Below are 15,217 nucleotides of genomic sequence, written 5' to 3'. Positions count from 1 at the left end.
CTCTCTCTCTCAAAAATAAATAAACATTAAAAAAAATTTTTTTTAATAGATGAGAAAACTGAGGTTTAGAGCGATGATGTGGCAAGGATACCTAGTACGTACCGTCCCTGGGACCACAGTAGGTTGACCAGCCATCCTAGTTCACCTGGTGACTGGGATCTCCCAGGATGTTGAAAGTTCATTGCTAAAACCAAGACCATTCTGGGAAAACCAAGATGACTGGTCACCTAGACCAGGGCCTAATTCAGAGTCAGCTAATGTTTATCATTCCTGCCCCTGTGCCAGGCCCTGAATGTACATTCCTGTAGAACACCTTTGCAATTACATTTAGACAACAGCATCCCCAATTGACAATGAAGTGAGGTTAAGAAATCTGCCCAAGACAAAAACACAACCCAATTAAAAAATGGGCAAAGCAGGGGCACCTGGGTGGCTCAGTCGGTTAGGGGGCTGGCTTTTGGTTTCAGCTCAGGTCATGATCTTACGGTTCATGAGTTCAAGCCCTGAGTCGGGCTATGTGCTGACAGCATGGAGCCTGCTTGGGATTCTCTCTCCCTCTCTCTGCCCTTCTCCCGCTTGTGCCTGTGCACACACTTGCGCACAAATGCTCTCTCTCTCAAAATAAATAAATAAACTTTTTTAAAAAAGAATAATTTTTTAAATGAGCAAAGTGGCAAAGGAGACATTTTCCCAAAGAAGATATACAAATGGACAACAAGCACGTGAAAAGATGCTTAACATCATTAGTCATTCAGGAAACACAAAGCAAAACCACGATGAGATACCACCTCTTTACACCCCCTAGGATATTATAATTTAAAAAAAAAGAAAGAAAGAAAGAAAGAAAGAAAGAAAGAAAGAAAGAAAGAAAGAAAGAAAATAACAAGTGTTAGCAAGGGTGTGGAGAATTTGAAACCCTCACACATTGCTGGTGGGAATGTAAAATGGCTCAGCTACTATGGAAACCAATTTGGAGATTCCTCAAAAAAAACGTTAAACATAGAATTACCATTTGACCAGCAATTCCGCTCCTAGGTACATGGCCCAGATAGTTGAAAACAGGTCCTCAAAGAAATACATGGCCACATGTTCACAGCAGTACTATTCACAACAGCCAAAAGGCAGAAACAGCCCAAGTGTCTATCAACAAATGAGTGAATAAACAAATTATGGTCTATCTGGACAATGGAATATTATTCAGCCATAAAATAGATGTAGACGTGAAAACATCATGCTAGGTGAAGGACACCAGACACAAAAGGTCATACATCATATGATCTCATTTATATGTGAAACATCCAGAATAGGTAAATCTATAGAAACAGAACACAGGTTGGTGGTTGTGAGGGAATGAAGGCACAGGGTTTAAATGGCACAGTATCTCCTTTTGGGGTGATGAAAATGTTCAGGAAGTAGATAATGATTGCACAACATTGTGATGTATTAAATGCATTTCACTTAAAAGTGGTTAATTTTATGCTATGTAAATCTCACCTCAACAAGAAGGAAAGAAAGAAACCAACCAACCAACCAACCAACCAACCAACCAACCAACCAAAAAATCTACCTAAAGGAAAGGAAAAGGGTCAACAAGACTAATCTTTGTGGGAGATGGACGTCCTGGGTCTGAGCAACCAGGATGGTCCTTGGCACCCGTACTGAGCCCGGAAGCAGGTGGGTGGGGAGATGACAGGATCAGAGAACTCATCATGTGCCTCGCATTTTGCTCTAAATTTTGCTTTAAATCTCACCCTAATAAGATCAGTATCTACTACCCCATTTGGGAAATTTGAAACTAGTAGGGGTTTGCAGGGGCTCCCAATGCCGGGTTCATTAACTGAGGGGGTAAGCATCCAGCCCAGGGTCAGGCAGCTGGTATACGACTGGGGGCCGGGACTGCTGGACCGTTTCCACAGTGCTGGAGATGAGACGTCTGGGCTCCACACACCCCCTCCCAAACACCCCTTCTTCCTACAAAATCTCTTTTTTTTTAATGTTTTTTTTTTTAATTTTTGAGAGATAGAACATGAGCAGGGGAAGGGCAGAGAGAGAGGGAGACACAGAATCGGAAGCAGGCTCCAGGCTCTGAGCTGTCAGCACAGAGCCCAGCGCGGGGCTTGAATTCATAAACCACGAGATCATGACCTGAGCCAAAATCGGACACTGAACCGACTGAGCCACCCAGGCGCCCCTATCCTATAAAATCTCTTATCTTCTCTCTTCATGACCTTCCCCTCCCTCCACCCACCTCACACGCTACTCTCAGAATTCTCCCAGTACTGGCCTCCTCACCTCATCCCCTCCCCTGGCCCACCACAGTGTGGTCCTTCCGTGAGCATTGCTTGTTCTTCAGGCGTCTGTGCTATGAGTCTGTCTGTGCCGTCTCCTCCAGGCCCTTCAATCTGGGGAGGAGGCCTTCTAGAAGTCTCCTTTTGGAAACTCTGTCTTTTGAGAGGTTGTAAAAACCAGGCATGTATTGCACTCGTTTGTCCCTCTTGCTGTCCACTGTCTCAGACTACATGGTGCCTGCCTGGCTGCAGGGCCTCTCAGCATTCTTAGGCCCACCATGGTGGGGAAAGAGCAGGGAAGTTTCACTTGGGGCAGAGAGGAGAGGAACTTAGGGAAGCCGAGCCATAGGGAAGCCTGGAGCGAGGGGACGGAGCTCTTCCTATCACGGAGAGAACTATTCAATTACAGGGGAACCTCCAAATCTGAATGTTCTCAAGCTTGGTTCCTCCCAAACTCTGGCCGAGATCTGAAACACAGAACCAAGAAAACCTTGCACTATGACTGGAAATCCCCAGGCTGGAAAAGGAATTTTGTCCAAGGCCTCCCCTTTCCAGCCTCTCAGAATAAACTGTGCCACAAGCCAGGGTCTCTGACTTAGCACTATGGCTCCCCCAACCCCCACCCTACCCCCTCCAAAAACAGTTCCCAGGGTTCCAGGGCCTCAGAATTGGTCTTTGGTGGAAAATCTGTGGAAACCTGGTCCAGAAAAGAGTCCTATTTCCACTGGGACGTGGTGGTAGTGTGGGCGTGAGAAGAACATCTAAGGAGAGGGCTCTGGTCAGGGCCCTTGGGGCTGCCAGCTCGCCCTGGGAGGGCTGGCTGGAGGCCTCAAGGTCTCAAAGAGAGACGGTCTGAGTTGGAAGGAGCACTGTGTGAGGTGGCCAGGCCGGGGATGCTGGGCAGAAGGGATTGAGCAGAGGACGCCCATCAGGGAGGCTGGGCAGAGGGGCTGGGTAGGAGGGCTGGTTAGAGGTCTGGGCAGGGATCTGGGGAGAAGGGGTTGGGCCGGAGGGGGCAAGACAGGAAGACGGTCAGAGAGACCGGGCAGGGAAGGTCTGGGATGGGGGCTGGGCAGAAGGCCCGAGCAAGAAGGGAAGCCCACGGCCAGGAGGGTGTACTGAGGAACAACGAAGGAAGATGAGAGGCCTCTGGGGTGGGTGTGTGGGGCAGCAAAGGGAATGAAAGCCCACCTGCCAGGCCCTTGGCCCCTTGATATGGCCCCAGAGCAGAGGCATGAAGCAGGCTGTGATATAGAGAAGTAGCAAAATGCTTTCCTGTTGAGGCTCAAGAAACCCTTTTAAAACAGACCAAACCAAATTAGCTGAAATATCTTCTTCCTACCACTCCCCTCTCGCCCAGCCCTTTGCCACCAAGCCATTGTCTAGATCGGGTCTCCTCCAGCCAAGCAGACCCCAGCTCTCAGGGCCACTGAGCAGACACTCGGGAGAAGCGGGTGTCTCTGGGGCCCTCTCCTGGGCCCCTGAGTGGCTGAGGCTGCCCCACTGTCCAGGGCAGGGTGGGCACAGAGCCTGGACAGGGATGGGAGGGGGGCCTTGAGGCCTGGCTGTGCTGAAAGGGGTGGTCCTCAGTGTCCCCCATCAAACACCGCCCGGCGCAAGGCCTAGTGGGTTCCGGGCAGAGTTGGGAATGGAGTGGAGGCCGTCCTGAAGCCCAGTTGGGTGGCGGCTGTATGCACACATGTTCTGGTGTGTGTAAGCACTGCCGTTCTCTCACGTGTGTGGGAATCCAAGAACCAGTAGAGTTGGAGTCCTTGGAGGCACTGAGTCCCAGGACAGACCCCAACGCAACCTCTTCTCTTCTACAGTCCCGTCTTCCGAGGTCTCTGGGGATGGAGAAATCCCTACTTCCTCTGTTCCTCCAAAGGAGGAGCTCCTACTGTGTGCCAGGCACTGACAGCCCGGTCCTCAAAGTCTCGGGTCTCGTGGTGCTTCCATTCCAGGCAGAGGACAGGCAACATAAACAAATAAATAGATAATTCGGTGCAGGAAGTGACAAGTTCTATGGAGAAAAATAGTCTATTCCCTCTGCAGCAGTCACAGCCCTGCAGCTGTTAGAACACAGCCAGAGTCAGAGCCTTCTCTAGACCAGGCTAAATGCCCACGGGCTTCTTCAACCATTCTGGAGTCCCCTGGTTTCTAGATAGCCATCTCATAGGGGGCACAAGCCCTCCAGCTTTATGGTCAGGTCAGGAAATACCTCCATAGGACCTCCAGAGCCCCAGCACTGGTGCCCGGATTTCTGTGGGTTTCCGTGAACACAGCCAGCTTTCCCACCTCCACCCTTGGCAGCCACTTCACACTCCTGACTCATCCCCAGCCCACAAGCAGTGAGGAGCCCCACAACTTTTCCTCATGAAGTAGCGCTAAGCCACATCTCTCCCACCTTAGTTTAAACGAAAGTGCCAGGATTTATATTTATCCTGGTAGTTTCATCTGGCGTGAAGCCGACAATCACTCAGCCTGCCAAGGCAGGCTTCCGGATCCCAGTCTGACTTCTGAACTTACTTGCAGCTAAGGTAGAAGTCTGATCCTCCCGTCCTGCCGGCAGAGCTGGGCACAGCCCCCCGGGGCAGTCAAAGGGGTTTCCTGCCGGGGGCACCTTGCTCCTTCCCAAGGACGCTAGACGTGTGGCTGTCGAGGGGGCCACAACGCTCCCGGGATGGGCGAAGTCATGTAGTCAAGTATAGCCACGTGGTACCTGGGAAAGCTTCAGGTTCTGGTGGTCGTTCTAGTAACTGCTTTCAAAACTGGCTTGAAATATTACAGATCAGAAGTCCCCACATCTAGATGACCATCAGGATCACATGGGAACTTTTAAAGGAACAAATTCCCAGTCTCCATCTCCAACGTTTCTGAACCAGTCCGGGGTGGAGCCCGAGAATTTGTGTTGTTTTTTAAGTTCTGGGGTTATTGAATCCATACCGGCTCTTAATGATCCCCACTGCCCTTTCTGAATCCCCACAGACGATTGCTTCCAGAAGTCTGCCTCTTTGTGGCTCTCTTCTGCAAGGGCCTCTCTGCATGGACTGGGACATGGCCCTTTGACCATGGTGTCTGGCCAAGAGCAAGTATCAGTCCTTTCACTAATGGCCCAACAAAGCTGGGGCAGGGGGGAGTGGGGAAGGGTGTCCAGGACCCCTTACACCTCTCCTGCCTTGGCCTTCCACCCCATCACCCCACCATGGCTCCTTGGTTCTAGAGGATGGAGAAGACAAGGCACAATGGGAAGTGAGTTGGGGCTTCGTTCTCTGAGGTTCTACCAGGTTCCACCTCAAAGATTAGGTGAGGCGGTGAGGCCCTAACCTCAGGTATAATGCTTAAGTTGGCACTAACAAACCCAGTCATCAAGAGAGAGGAAATTTTAAATATACATATTTTTAAGTTTATTTATTTATTTTGAGAGAGAGAGAGAGAGCACATGCAGGTATGTGAGCAGGTTAGGCTGCAGAGAGAGAGGGAGAGACAGCATCCCAAGCAGGCTCTGTGCCATCAGTGCAGAGCCTGATGCAGGGCTTGATCCCACAAACCATGAGATCACGACCTGAGCCGAAATCGAGAGTCGGATGATTAACCGACGGAGCCACCCAGGAGCTCCAGTGTAGAGGATATTTTCAAGCAGTATTTTAAAACAGAAATGAGTTCCAAAAAATCCACGATCGGGGCAACTGCATGGCTCAGTCGGTTGAGCGTCCGACTTCAGCTCAGGCCATAATCTTGCGGTTCGTGAGTTTGAGCCCCATGTTCGGCTCTGTGCTGACAACTCAGTGCCTGAAGCCTGCTTCTGATTCTGTCTCCGTCTCTCTCACTCTGCCCCTCCCCTCACTACACACTGTCTCTCTGTCTCTCAAATATAAACATTAAAAAAAATTTTTTTTAATCCATGGTGAAAAAAATATCAAAATTATAAATAAAGACAGGATCAGTAATAGTGCCAAGCTTTACGGGAGCCTGAAGTAAAAGGAAAACTAAGTCACAGAAACAATAATGCAGAAGGAGGGAGAGTTTAGAGCATTTATGACTCTGCTCCCTTCCTACCAGGCTGCAAGTTGGCTCTGGTCCCTCTTCAGTCCCCACTGCCACAGCTCTTGGAAGCAGACCCTCTTGCAGAGACAGTCACAGCTCTTGCTGGTTTGGGTAACCACCCTCCCTGCCAGCACAAGTGTAGACGTCTTAACGGCTCCTGCTGCTGTTTCTAAGACACTTTATCATCCCCTGCTGTTTTCTTCACCCTGCCCACTCCTGGGTAAACTGTCCCTGCATTCAACTCCCCCACTAGAAAGCAAGACAGAAAAACAAAGTCAAAAGACAAGAGGGAAGGAAGGAAGGGAGGGAGGGAGGGAGGGAGGGAGGGAGGGAGGGAGGGAGGAAGGAAGGAAGGAAGGAAGGAAGGAAGGAAGAAGGAGGAAAGGAAGGGGGAAGGAAGGAAGGAGGAAAGGAAAGGGGGAAGGAAGGAAGGAAGGAAGGAAGGAAGGAAGGAAGGGAGGAAGGAAAAGAAAGGAGGAAGGAGGGAAGGAAGGAAGGGAAAGAAAGGAGGAAGGAGGGAAGGAAGGGGGAAGAAAGGAAGGAGGAAAGGAAAGGAGGAGGGAGGGAAGGAAGGAAGGAAGGAAGGAAGGAAGGAAGGAAGGAAGGAAAGAAAGAAGGAAAGAAGGGAAAGAAAGGAGGAAGGAGGGAAGGAAGGGGGAAGAAAGGAAGGAGGAAAGGAAAGGAGGAAGGAAGGAAGGAAGGAAGGAAGGAAGGAAGGAAGGAAGGAAGAAGGAAGGGAAAGAAAGGAAGAAGGAGGGAAGGAAGGGGGAAGGAAGGAGGAAAGGAAAGGAGGAGGGAAGGAAGGAAGGAAGGAGGAAGGAAAGGAAGAAGGAGGGAAGGAAAGGGGAAGGAAAGAAAGAAGGGAGGAAGGGAGGGAGGAAGGAAGGAAGGAAGGGAGGGAGGGAGGAAGGGAGGAAGGAGGGAAGGAAAGGGGGAGGAAGGAAGGAAAGGAGGAGGAAGGAAGGAAGGAAGGAAGGAAGGAAGGGGAGGAAGGAAGGAAGGAAGGAAGGAAGGAAGGAAGGAAGGAAGGGAGGAAGGAGGGAAGGAAAGGGGGAGGAAGGAAGGAAAGGAGGAGGAAGGAAGGAAGGAAGGAAGGAAGGAAGGAAGGAAGGAAGGAAAGGAAGGAAGAAGGGAAAGAAAGGAGGAAGGAGGGAAGGAAGGGGGAAGGAAGGAGGAAAGGAAAGGAGGGAAGGAAGGAAGGAAGGAAGGAAGGAAGGAAGGAAGGAAGGAAGAAGGAAAGGAGGAAGGAGGGAAGGAAAGGGGAAGGAAAGAAGGAAGGAAGGAAAGAAAGAAGGGAGGGAGGGAGGAAGGAAGGAAGGAAGGAAGGAAGGACAGAGCAGGAAAAAAAAATATTTAAAATTTTAAATTATCCTAAGACAGAAAAGATCTTACATCCATGACACAAGAACAGAATGCCTTTTTTTTTCCTAAGGAAAGAAATAATCGGAAAATAATAAAGAGCTCTTAGAAATTAAAAATGATCATAGAAAAAAGAATCAGTAACATTCAGAAAATAAAGTTGAGAAAAGCCTCCCAGAAAATGGACCAAAACCAACAAGCAAACCCTGCAAATAAACAACAGAAAAGAGAAGTTCAGTGATCAATCCCCGAGATGAACGTTGAATCAAGGAGACCTACAGAAAGAAGGAACTAGGCAGAGAGAAGATTGTCAAAGAAATAAAACAGGAGGACTTGCCAGAACTGGTGGGTGTAAGTCCCAGAGTCAGAGCACATCACTGCACTTTCAGAATGTGGGGGTTACACCTCAAGAGCTTCCAGAGCAGGGAGGGAGCACATATAAACAAAGGACAAGAGTAAGAAGGACATCAAACCTCTCAACAGTGACACTGGAAGCCAGAAGATGCCTGCAAACCTCTGAAGGAAAATTATTTTTAATCTAGAATTCTATATTCAGCCAGACCATCAATCAAGTGTAAGGATAGAATAAAGGCATTTTGGGGGCACCCGGGTGGCTCAGCCGGTTAAATGTCTGACTTCAGCTCAGGTCGTGATCTCACGGTTCGTGGGTTCCAGCCCCGTGTCAAGCTCTGTGCTGACAGCTCAAGAGCCCGGAGCCTGCTTCGGATTCTGTGTCTCCCTCTGTCTCTGCCCCGCCCCCAATTGTGCTCTGTCTCTCTCAAAAATAAACATTTAAATAACTAAAAATAAAAGAAAAATATTTTTTTTAAAAAGGGCATTTTCAGATATGTGAGTTTTCTAAAGAATGTTCCCTCCTGTGTAACCTTTCTCAGGAAGCTAAACAAACAAGGGGGGCAAGCAGGAAAGATTGAGAGAATAGGGCACCCAACACAAGAGACAGATAAGGGGGTTCCAACCTTGGAGGAGAGGGAGATCCCACAACGACCGTGGGGTGGGCAGGTGGGCAAGCAGCCAGCCCAGGTTGGAGCAGGACAACAGGAGAGAGGTTTCTGGGGGGTGGGGGGTGGGGGTGGGAGGAAAGGACAGGTTGTACCACACCAAAAACTCTATTTGAAGCCAGTAGATATATAAGAATATATAGCTATGGTAAGTACAGAAAAGTAAACAAACAGGGGGTTGGGGCAAGGATCCAGGAAAAACAAAAACTGTACAAGAAAGTCAACAATAATATTACCCTGCTTGGATTAGTGGTGAACAATATTTACACGATTATCATGATATAAAGCAGAGCACACAGATTTAACAAAAACACTGGCAGTAGAATGACAGTCGAGGGAGTGCATAAAAGGCAAATTTTCATCTACACAACAGGTAGTCAACAGACAACGTCTAAGGGAATTAATCAAGAGGCGGCAGCGTGAGCAAATTACTTAGAAATACGGTGGTAACCCACCGTATATTGTACATAATATACAAAAACCGTCAGATGCAGGTGCAAACACACGCACACGCACACGTGACGACAGATTCACCCCCAGACACAGAGGCCCCCCGTCGGCCTCCCAGAAAGCCCGCCGGAGAGCAGGGCCACACGCTGCAAGGACAGCACCTCCTCAGGGCCTTGACATTCCTAGCCCGGATGCACCAGCCCCAGAACTGTTAGTTCTCGTTCTCTCGCTAATTGTCTTCTCTACTCAGTGCCCTGCCCTGAGGCTAAGCAGCCTGAGCCGCTTTGGCCGTTAACCCTTTGGGGCTACAGGGTCTGTAAATGGTGCAGGAATGAGAAGGGAGAGGGGCCTGAGCGGGCAGCTAGATGTGACCAATGATGCCACCTTCATTCAGCGTTTAGCGGAGGCCTCGGGCCACGCAAGAACCCACGGCCAGGAAGCCTGTGCACATGCTGTGCATCCTTGAGCAAGTCACCTCACCTCCCTGGGTGCACGAGGAGGTGGGCGATCTATGAAGCTCTGAGATGCGAAGATTTAATGTCCCAGGCTGGGCCCTGCTCTCATCCCCTCCCCTGGGATCCCTCTCTCCATGCCGACAACCGAGGCCAATCCCAAAGGATATGTGATTTGCAGGGCTGACAAGTTTACTCAGGGCACCTGGGGAGTCCCTCACCGCCACTTCCCTCCCCTTCCACGTTCCTCCAGCACTCACCACCACCCTGGTCCCGTTATCTGGCAGTGTGTCAATGGCCAGGGTGCCCCCACCCGGGTCTTGGCTCAGCTGGGTCCTGTCCGACTCTGATGCCTGCCCGGGGCTCTCTCGGGCTCTCCGACTCCATCCCTGCGTGATCCGCTTGGCAGCCCGCCCAGAGCCTCCGCCTGCATCCTGACCTGGGAGAAGGAGACAGTAAGCTGAGTCCCGGCAGTCCGGAGTGAAGGTCCAAGCAGGGGAGCAGCCCATTTACTCTGCAGAGGCCCCAGCGCCACGCCATCACTGACCGTGGGGACAGCTGCCAGGGCAGGAGACACCCATTGTGCACTGAGCGCCATGTGTCACCTCCGTGCCACACACTCTGCACACAGCACACCGTTAGTCCTCACCCAGCCCTCCGCAGGAGATAGGATGCTCTCCATTTTGCAGACAGGAATCAAGGGCTCACAGAGGTTAAAGAGAGTCGCCTGTTGGGTTAGGGAGGGAGATAAGTTCCAAATGTCCAAAGGGGTAATTATTCTCAACCTCTGCTGCACACAGGATCATTGGAGGAGCCTTAACAATTCCTACTGTCTGGTTCCCACCCCAGAGATCCTGATATAATTGTTCTGTGGTGTGGCCTGGGCGTTAGGATTCTTAAATAATCCCCAGGGGAGCTTTTGGGAAGCCCTGAACCTAACTCTGTAAACAAGGGTGAGCACCTTTGCTCTGGAACATTCCAAACCAGTTCCTGATTTCTCTGCCAGAAATGGCGCATAAGCTCATCTTCCAGGAGACTCCAGGGACTAGAAGTCAGAGAGTAGACTTCTTTGAGTTCAGGGCTTCTCAACATTAGCACCATTGACATTCTGGACTGGAGAATTCTTGGCTGTGGAGGCTGTCCTGAGCATCGTAACATGTTCGGCAGCATCCCCGGCCTCTGCCCACTAGATTCCAGTAGCACCTCCTCCCAGACTGTGACAATCAAAGATGTCTCCATAGCGCGGACCACTGTGTAGTCCTGTGACAACCTGCAAACACCTTGGGCAAGTCCCTTTCTCCATAAAACATGGAGCTTAGCCTCCATCAAAGATGGCAAATAGCTTTCATCTCAAAAGCCGTCTCCAATCAATTAGTGACAGCCAGGAGTGCTCTAATCGAGACAAACCCTGAAGCCCCATCAGTGTTTAGCAGGAAAGATTGTCACGATCGATTAACGACGTTTGCCAGGGCCCCGGATGGGGAAGTGGCCGCACTGGCCATTCAGCAGCCATTCCTAGACTCGGTGTTCTCTGTCCCGCCTAGGTCATTACCTTTATTCTGAATGGCACAGAAACCATGCTTTTCCTTTTTAGAAAGATTTGTGCCCCTAAAGATGTGTCTTATATTGTCACTGCAATTGTCACACCTAGCCTGGACGTGTGTATGGGACACAGATCACCAGAGAGGTGGGTCTGATATTTCCTGTGATATTCATCGACTTCAGGCCGACCCTGTGTCCGATGCCCTTGTCCGCCACTCGCTAGAGCTTCTGGATGTAACCCTCTTTCCTAGAGCACCCACTGTGCGTAACTACGTGTCTGTCCCTCTGGCAGACGAGCTCCCCCAGGACTCTCCCCACCTCCTGCAAATGTGCGTTCTCAGTGTCTGGCAAACAGTAGGTGCCCAATCACTGTACCATTGAGGACGCGATAGTGGAGGTAACTCTTGGGAGCCTGCAAGGACAGAGGTTGAGACAAGGCTTGGCCAGCACCGGGCCTGGGGCTGGGGCCAGGACTCTGCTGTGGGGCCCTGGTTTGTCATTAGACATTTCATCCAATTAAGTCATTCTTGGCTGCTGGTGCTTGCTGGACCCTTGCCGGCCCTCTCTCACTTCTCTGCCCCTAATCGCAACCAGATGCTCTGGAGGAGGTGGGGAGTGGGGCGGCCCCCAGGCCCCTTCCCCAGGTTGCCCACTGGCTGAGACGGGCCTAAGCCCAGGGCTGGGAAGGCAGCCTGCCATTGGCTCAGACCCCAAGCCAAGGCTGTCTTGCCCCTCTCGGGTGGGGCCCACAGCTGCTTCTGAAGATAGAACGGTTTGTGCTGGGCTGCTCTGCCCAGCTCCCCGGGTCCTCCTGAAAGCAGCCCTCGGGCCTGGGCTGGAGCCAGAACAGGAAAGGAACGTGTGCAGAGCACGTAGAAGAGCTTAGCCGGCCTGAAAAGGGATGCTAGAGGTCTGCACGCATCACAATCCTGCAACTGAGACAGGAAGGTGCCTGCAACGTGGGGGCCCAAGGCCCGAGAAGAGGGCTGGGAAGGGGGGCCCAGCCAAGATGAGGGGTCAGGGAAGGGATGCCCGCGCCCAGAAGCTGTTTGACCTTGGACCCATCTGCTTACCTCTCTGAGCCTCAATTCCCTCATCACTAAAACGGGGGTGACAATCATGTCTACAGGGCAGGCTGCCATGAGCATCAAGTGAGAAACAAATGAGAAGGCTTTAGAATTAGAGGGTTCAGGGCCAAGGTCAGAGGCAAAGAGTCCACTAAGTCGGACAGGGAAGGGGATGGAGAGGGAGACTGCCCAGGAACCTGCCCTACCCTGGCCCGGCCCTGAGTCTGACCCTCTCAGCCCCCACGACATCTGTCTCCCTGCCACTCTTCCCCCTCCCAATTGGCGAGGACAGGACATCACCCCCTCAGCTTGTGGAAGGAGCCAACGCAGCTGGTTGCTCACGTGTATCTGTGTGTCGGGACCCACGTGCCTGTGCACACGCAGACTTGCCTGAAGGTCCGGGCCGTCCCCCCTGCATGCTCACACATGTGTTGCACACTCTTCCAACCCTCGGCCACTCTCTGCTCTACCTTCTGTCCCGCATCGGACAGCTTCACCTTCCCAGCACCCACGTCACGTGAGTGCACCTGCCCGTGAGTGACGGTGAGAAGCTCCCGGAGATCACGCCGTTCTTTATTCATCCACGCATTCACCCATGGCCCCAAGCAGCATGCTGTCGCAGCGGCAATAGGAAGAATAAAAATGACAGCTAACTTTTCGAAAACACTCACTCTTTGCTACCACTCTTCCAAATGCTTTAAAACACATTAACTCATTTAATCCTCCCAATAACCCCTTGAGATCGGTGCTAGTTTTAGATCTATTTTACGAATTGGGAACTGAGACACAGAGATGTTAAGGAATCTCCCCAGGTCACACAACGAGTCCATGGCAAGATTGGCACACAGGGCAGGTTGACCTTAGGGTCTGCTCAGGCCACAGAAAGTGTAACAAGAAGCGCCCAGCGACCCCAGGCTATTTCCTAAGGTGCAGGGGCAGCCCAGGGAAGGACAGGCATGTGGGCTGGGCTTACTGGGGACCACTGGGCCTGAATTTTGGAGCTGCCCTGGGAGACTGTGTCCCCTGGCATGCAGGAGGGCGGCCCAGCAGCAGTAGAACCCCAGGTCTCTCCACGTGCCACTGCCCTGCTCTGGCACAAGAAACCACGGGCTGACTTCAGGAGGCCACGTCATGCCACCCCAGTGCCTGGCCAAGCCACCCTCGTCCCACCCGTCACCCAAGCTCGCCATTCCAGCCCCACAGCCACAGCCTCCGCCCTTAATGCCCTCCAACTAGTCTCTCACACTCTCTCCAGGGCATTCTTTCTAGAGGACACACGTGATTCCATTTCTCCCATGCGTCCAGCTCTCCACAGCCCTCCAGCTGAAGGCCCTTCCTGACCGGATCCCTCCTCTCTCCTCCGGCCTCCTGCCTCCCTAAAGCCCTCGCCAGGATCCAGCCCTGCTCTCTCTGGCCACAGGGCCTCACACACGTGGCTTTCCCAGCCGGAACCACTCTGCTCCATAAATGAACCCTTCTTCTGATGACCTTTTGATCATCTTTCAAGTCCCATAAGATGTCATCTCTCCCCAAAGCATTCCCTGACATCTCTCCTCCTCACCCCAAATGCTACATGCATCATCCCAGCCCTGATCCCAACATGTTGTGACTGCCTATGCATCTGCAGGCTCTAGGTACCTGATACAGAGCAAAGGCTTAGAAAGTACATATAGATGAAGGAAGGAAGGAAGGAAGGAAGGAAGGAAGGAAGAAGGAAGAAAGAAAGAAAAAAAAGAAAGAAAGAAAGAGAAAGAAAGGAAGGAAGGAGGGAGGGAGGGAGGGAGGAAGGAAGGAAGGAAGGAAAGAAAGAAAGAAAGAAAGAAGGGAAGAAAGAAAGAAAGAAAGAAAGAAAGAAAGAAAGAAAGAAAAAGAAAGGAAGGAAGGAGGGAGGGAGGAAAGAAGGAAGGAAGGAAGGAAGGAAGGAAGGAAGAAAGAAAGAAAGGAAAGAAAGAAAGAAAGAAAGAAAAGAAAGAAAGAAAGAAAGAGAAAGAAAGGAAGGAAGGAAGGAGGGAGGGAGGGAGGAAAGAAGGAAGGAAGGAAGGAAGGAAGGAAGGAAGGAAAGAAAGAAAGGAGGAAAGAAAGAAAGAAAGAAAGAAAGAAAGAAAGAAAAAGAAAGGAAGGAAGGAGGGAGGGAGGAAAGAAGGAAGGAAGGAAGGAAGGAAGGAAGGAAGAGAAAGAAAGAAAGAAAGAAAGAAAGAAAGAAAGAAAGAAAAAAAAAAGAAAGAAAGAAAGAAAGAGAAAGAAAGGAAGGAAGGAGGGAGGGAGGGAGGGAGGGAGGAAAGAAGGAAGGAAGGAAGGAAGGAAGGAAAGAAAGAAAGGAGGAAAGAAAGAAAGAAAGAAAAGAAAGAAAGAAAGAAAGAAAGAAAAAGAAAGGAAGGAGGGAGGGAGGAAAGAAGGAAGGAAGGAAGGAAGGAAAGAAAGAAAAAGAAAGGGAGGAAAGAAAGAAAGAAAGAAAAGAAAGGAAGGAAGGAAGGAGGGAGGGAGGGAGGAAAGAAGGAAGGAAGGAAAGAAAGAAAGAAAGGAAGGAGGGAGGGAGGGAGGAAAGAGAGGGAGGGAAGGAAGGGGAGGGGGATCTTTAAATGCCTTGGTTACTTGAGATCCGCAAAGCTGAGAAAACCCTTCCCCTGGGGCACAGGCCCACTGGAAACCCTCACTGCAATGCCACAGCAATAAAGGAGCACAGGTTTGGAATCACACAAACTTGAAGTTGAACCCTGAATCTACTACTTACTGACTGTGACGCTGAACAAATTACCTAATCCCTCTAAACCTCAGCTTCCTTATCTGTAAAAGGGGAATGATAAAACCTACACTTGGAGTCTTTAACAAAATACTATACACAAAGCACCCAGCAAAGTTCCCCTGCCTTCTCTGGATTTTACGTGAGAACCAACTTTCCAAGGAACTTGAGAGAGTCTCCAGACTCTGAGCTGAAATCTTGTGCCCTAATACAAAGTCCCCAGTTGCATCCTCTTGCTGGGAAACCCACTGAGGCT

The 15,217-nt window shown here is 50.8% G+C and overlaps 1 protein-coding gene across 3 annotated transcripts in view; it reads right to left on the bottom strand.

The window, feature by feature from the left end:
- PLXDC1 (plexin domain containing 1) overlaps positions 1–15,217 on the bottom strand; it is a 63,533-nt gene that overhangs the window by 44,686 nt on the left and 3,630 nt on the right. For all 3 annotated transcript variants that reach the window (XM_053892405.1, XM_053892404.1, XM_053892403.1), the window contains exon 2: positions 9,873–10,051. In XM_053892405.1, the coding sequence (XP_053748380.1) occupies positions 9,873–10,051 (179 nt within the window). The remainder of the gene's footprint in view (positions 1–9,872; positions 10,052–15,217) is intronic.

Source organism: Panthera pardus, unplaced genomic scaffold (genome assembly GCF_024362965.1).
Source record: "Panthera pardus isolate Hobbes unplaced genomic scaffold, ASM2436296v1 HiC_scaffold_3, whole genome shotgun sequence".
Taxonomy (NCBI): Eukaryota; Metazoa; Chordata; class Mammalia; order Carnivora; family Felidae; genus Panthera; species Panthera pardus.
The sequence above is the reverse complement of the archived record's forward strand: the minus strand, read 5'-3'. Positions and strand labels throughout refer to the sequence as shown.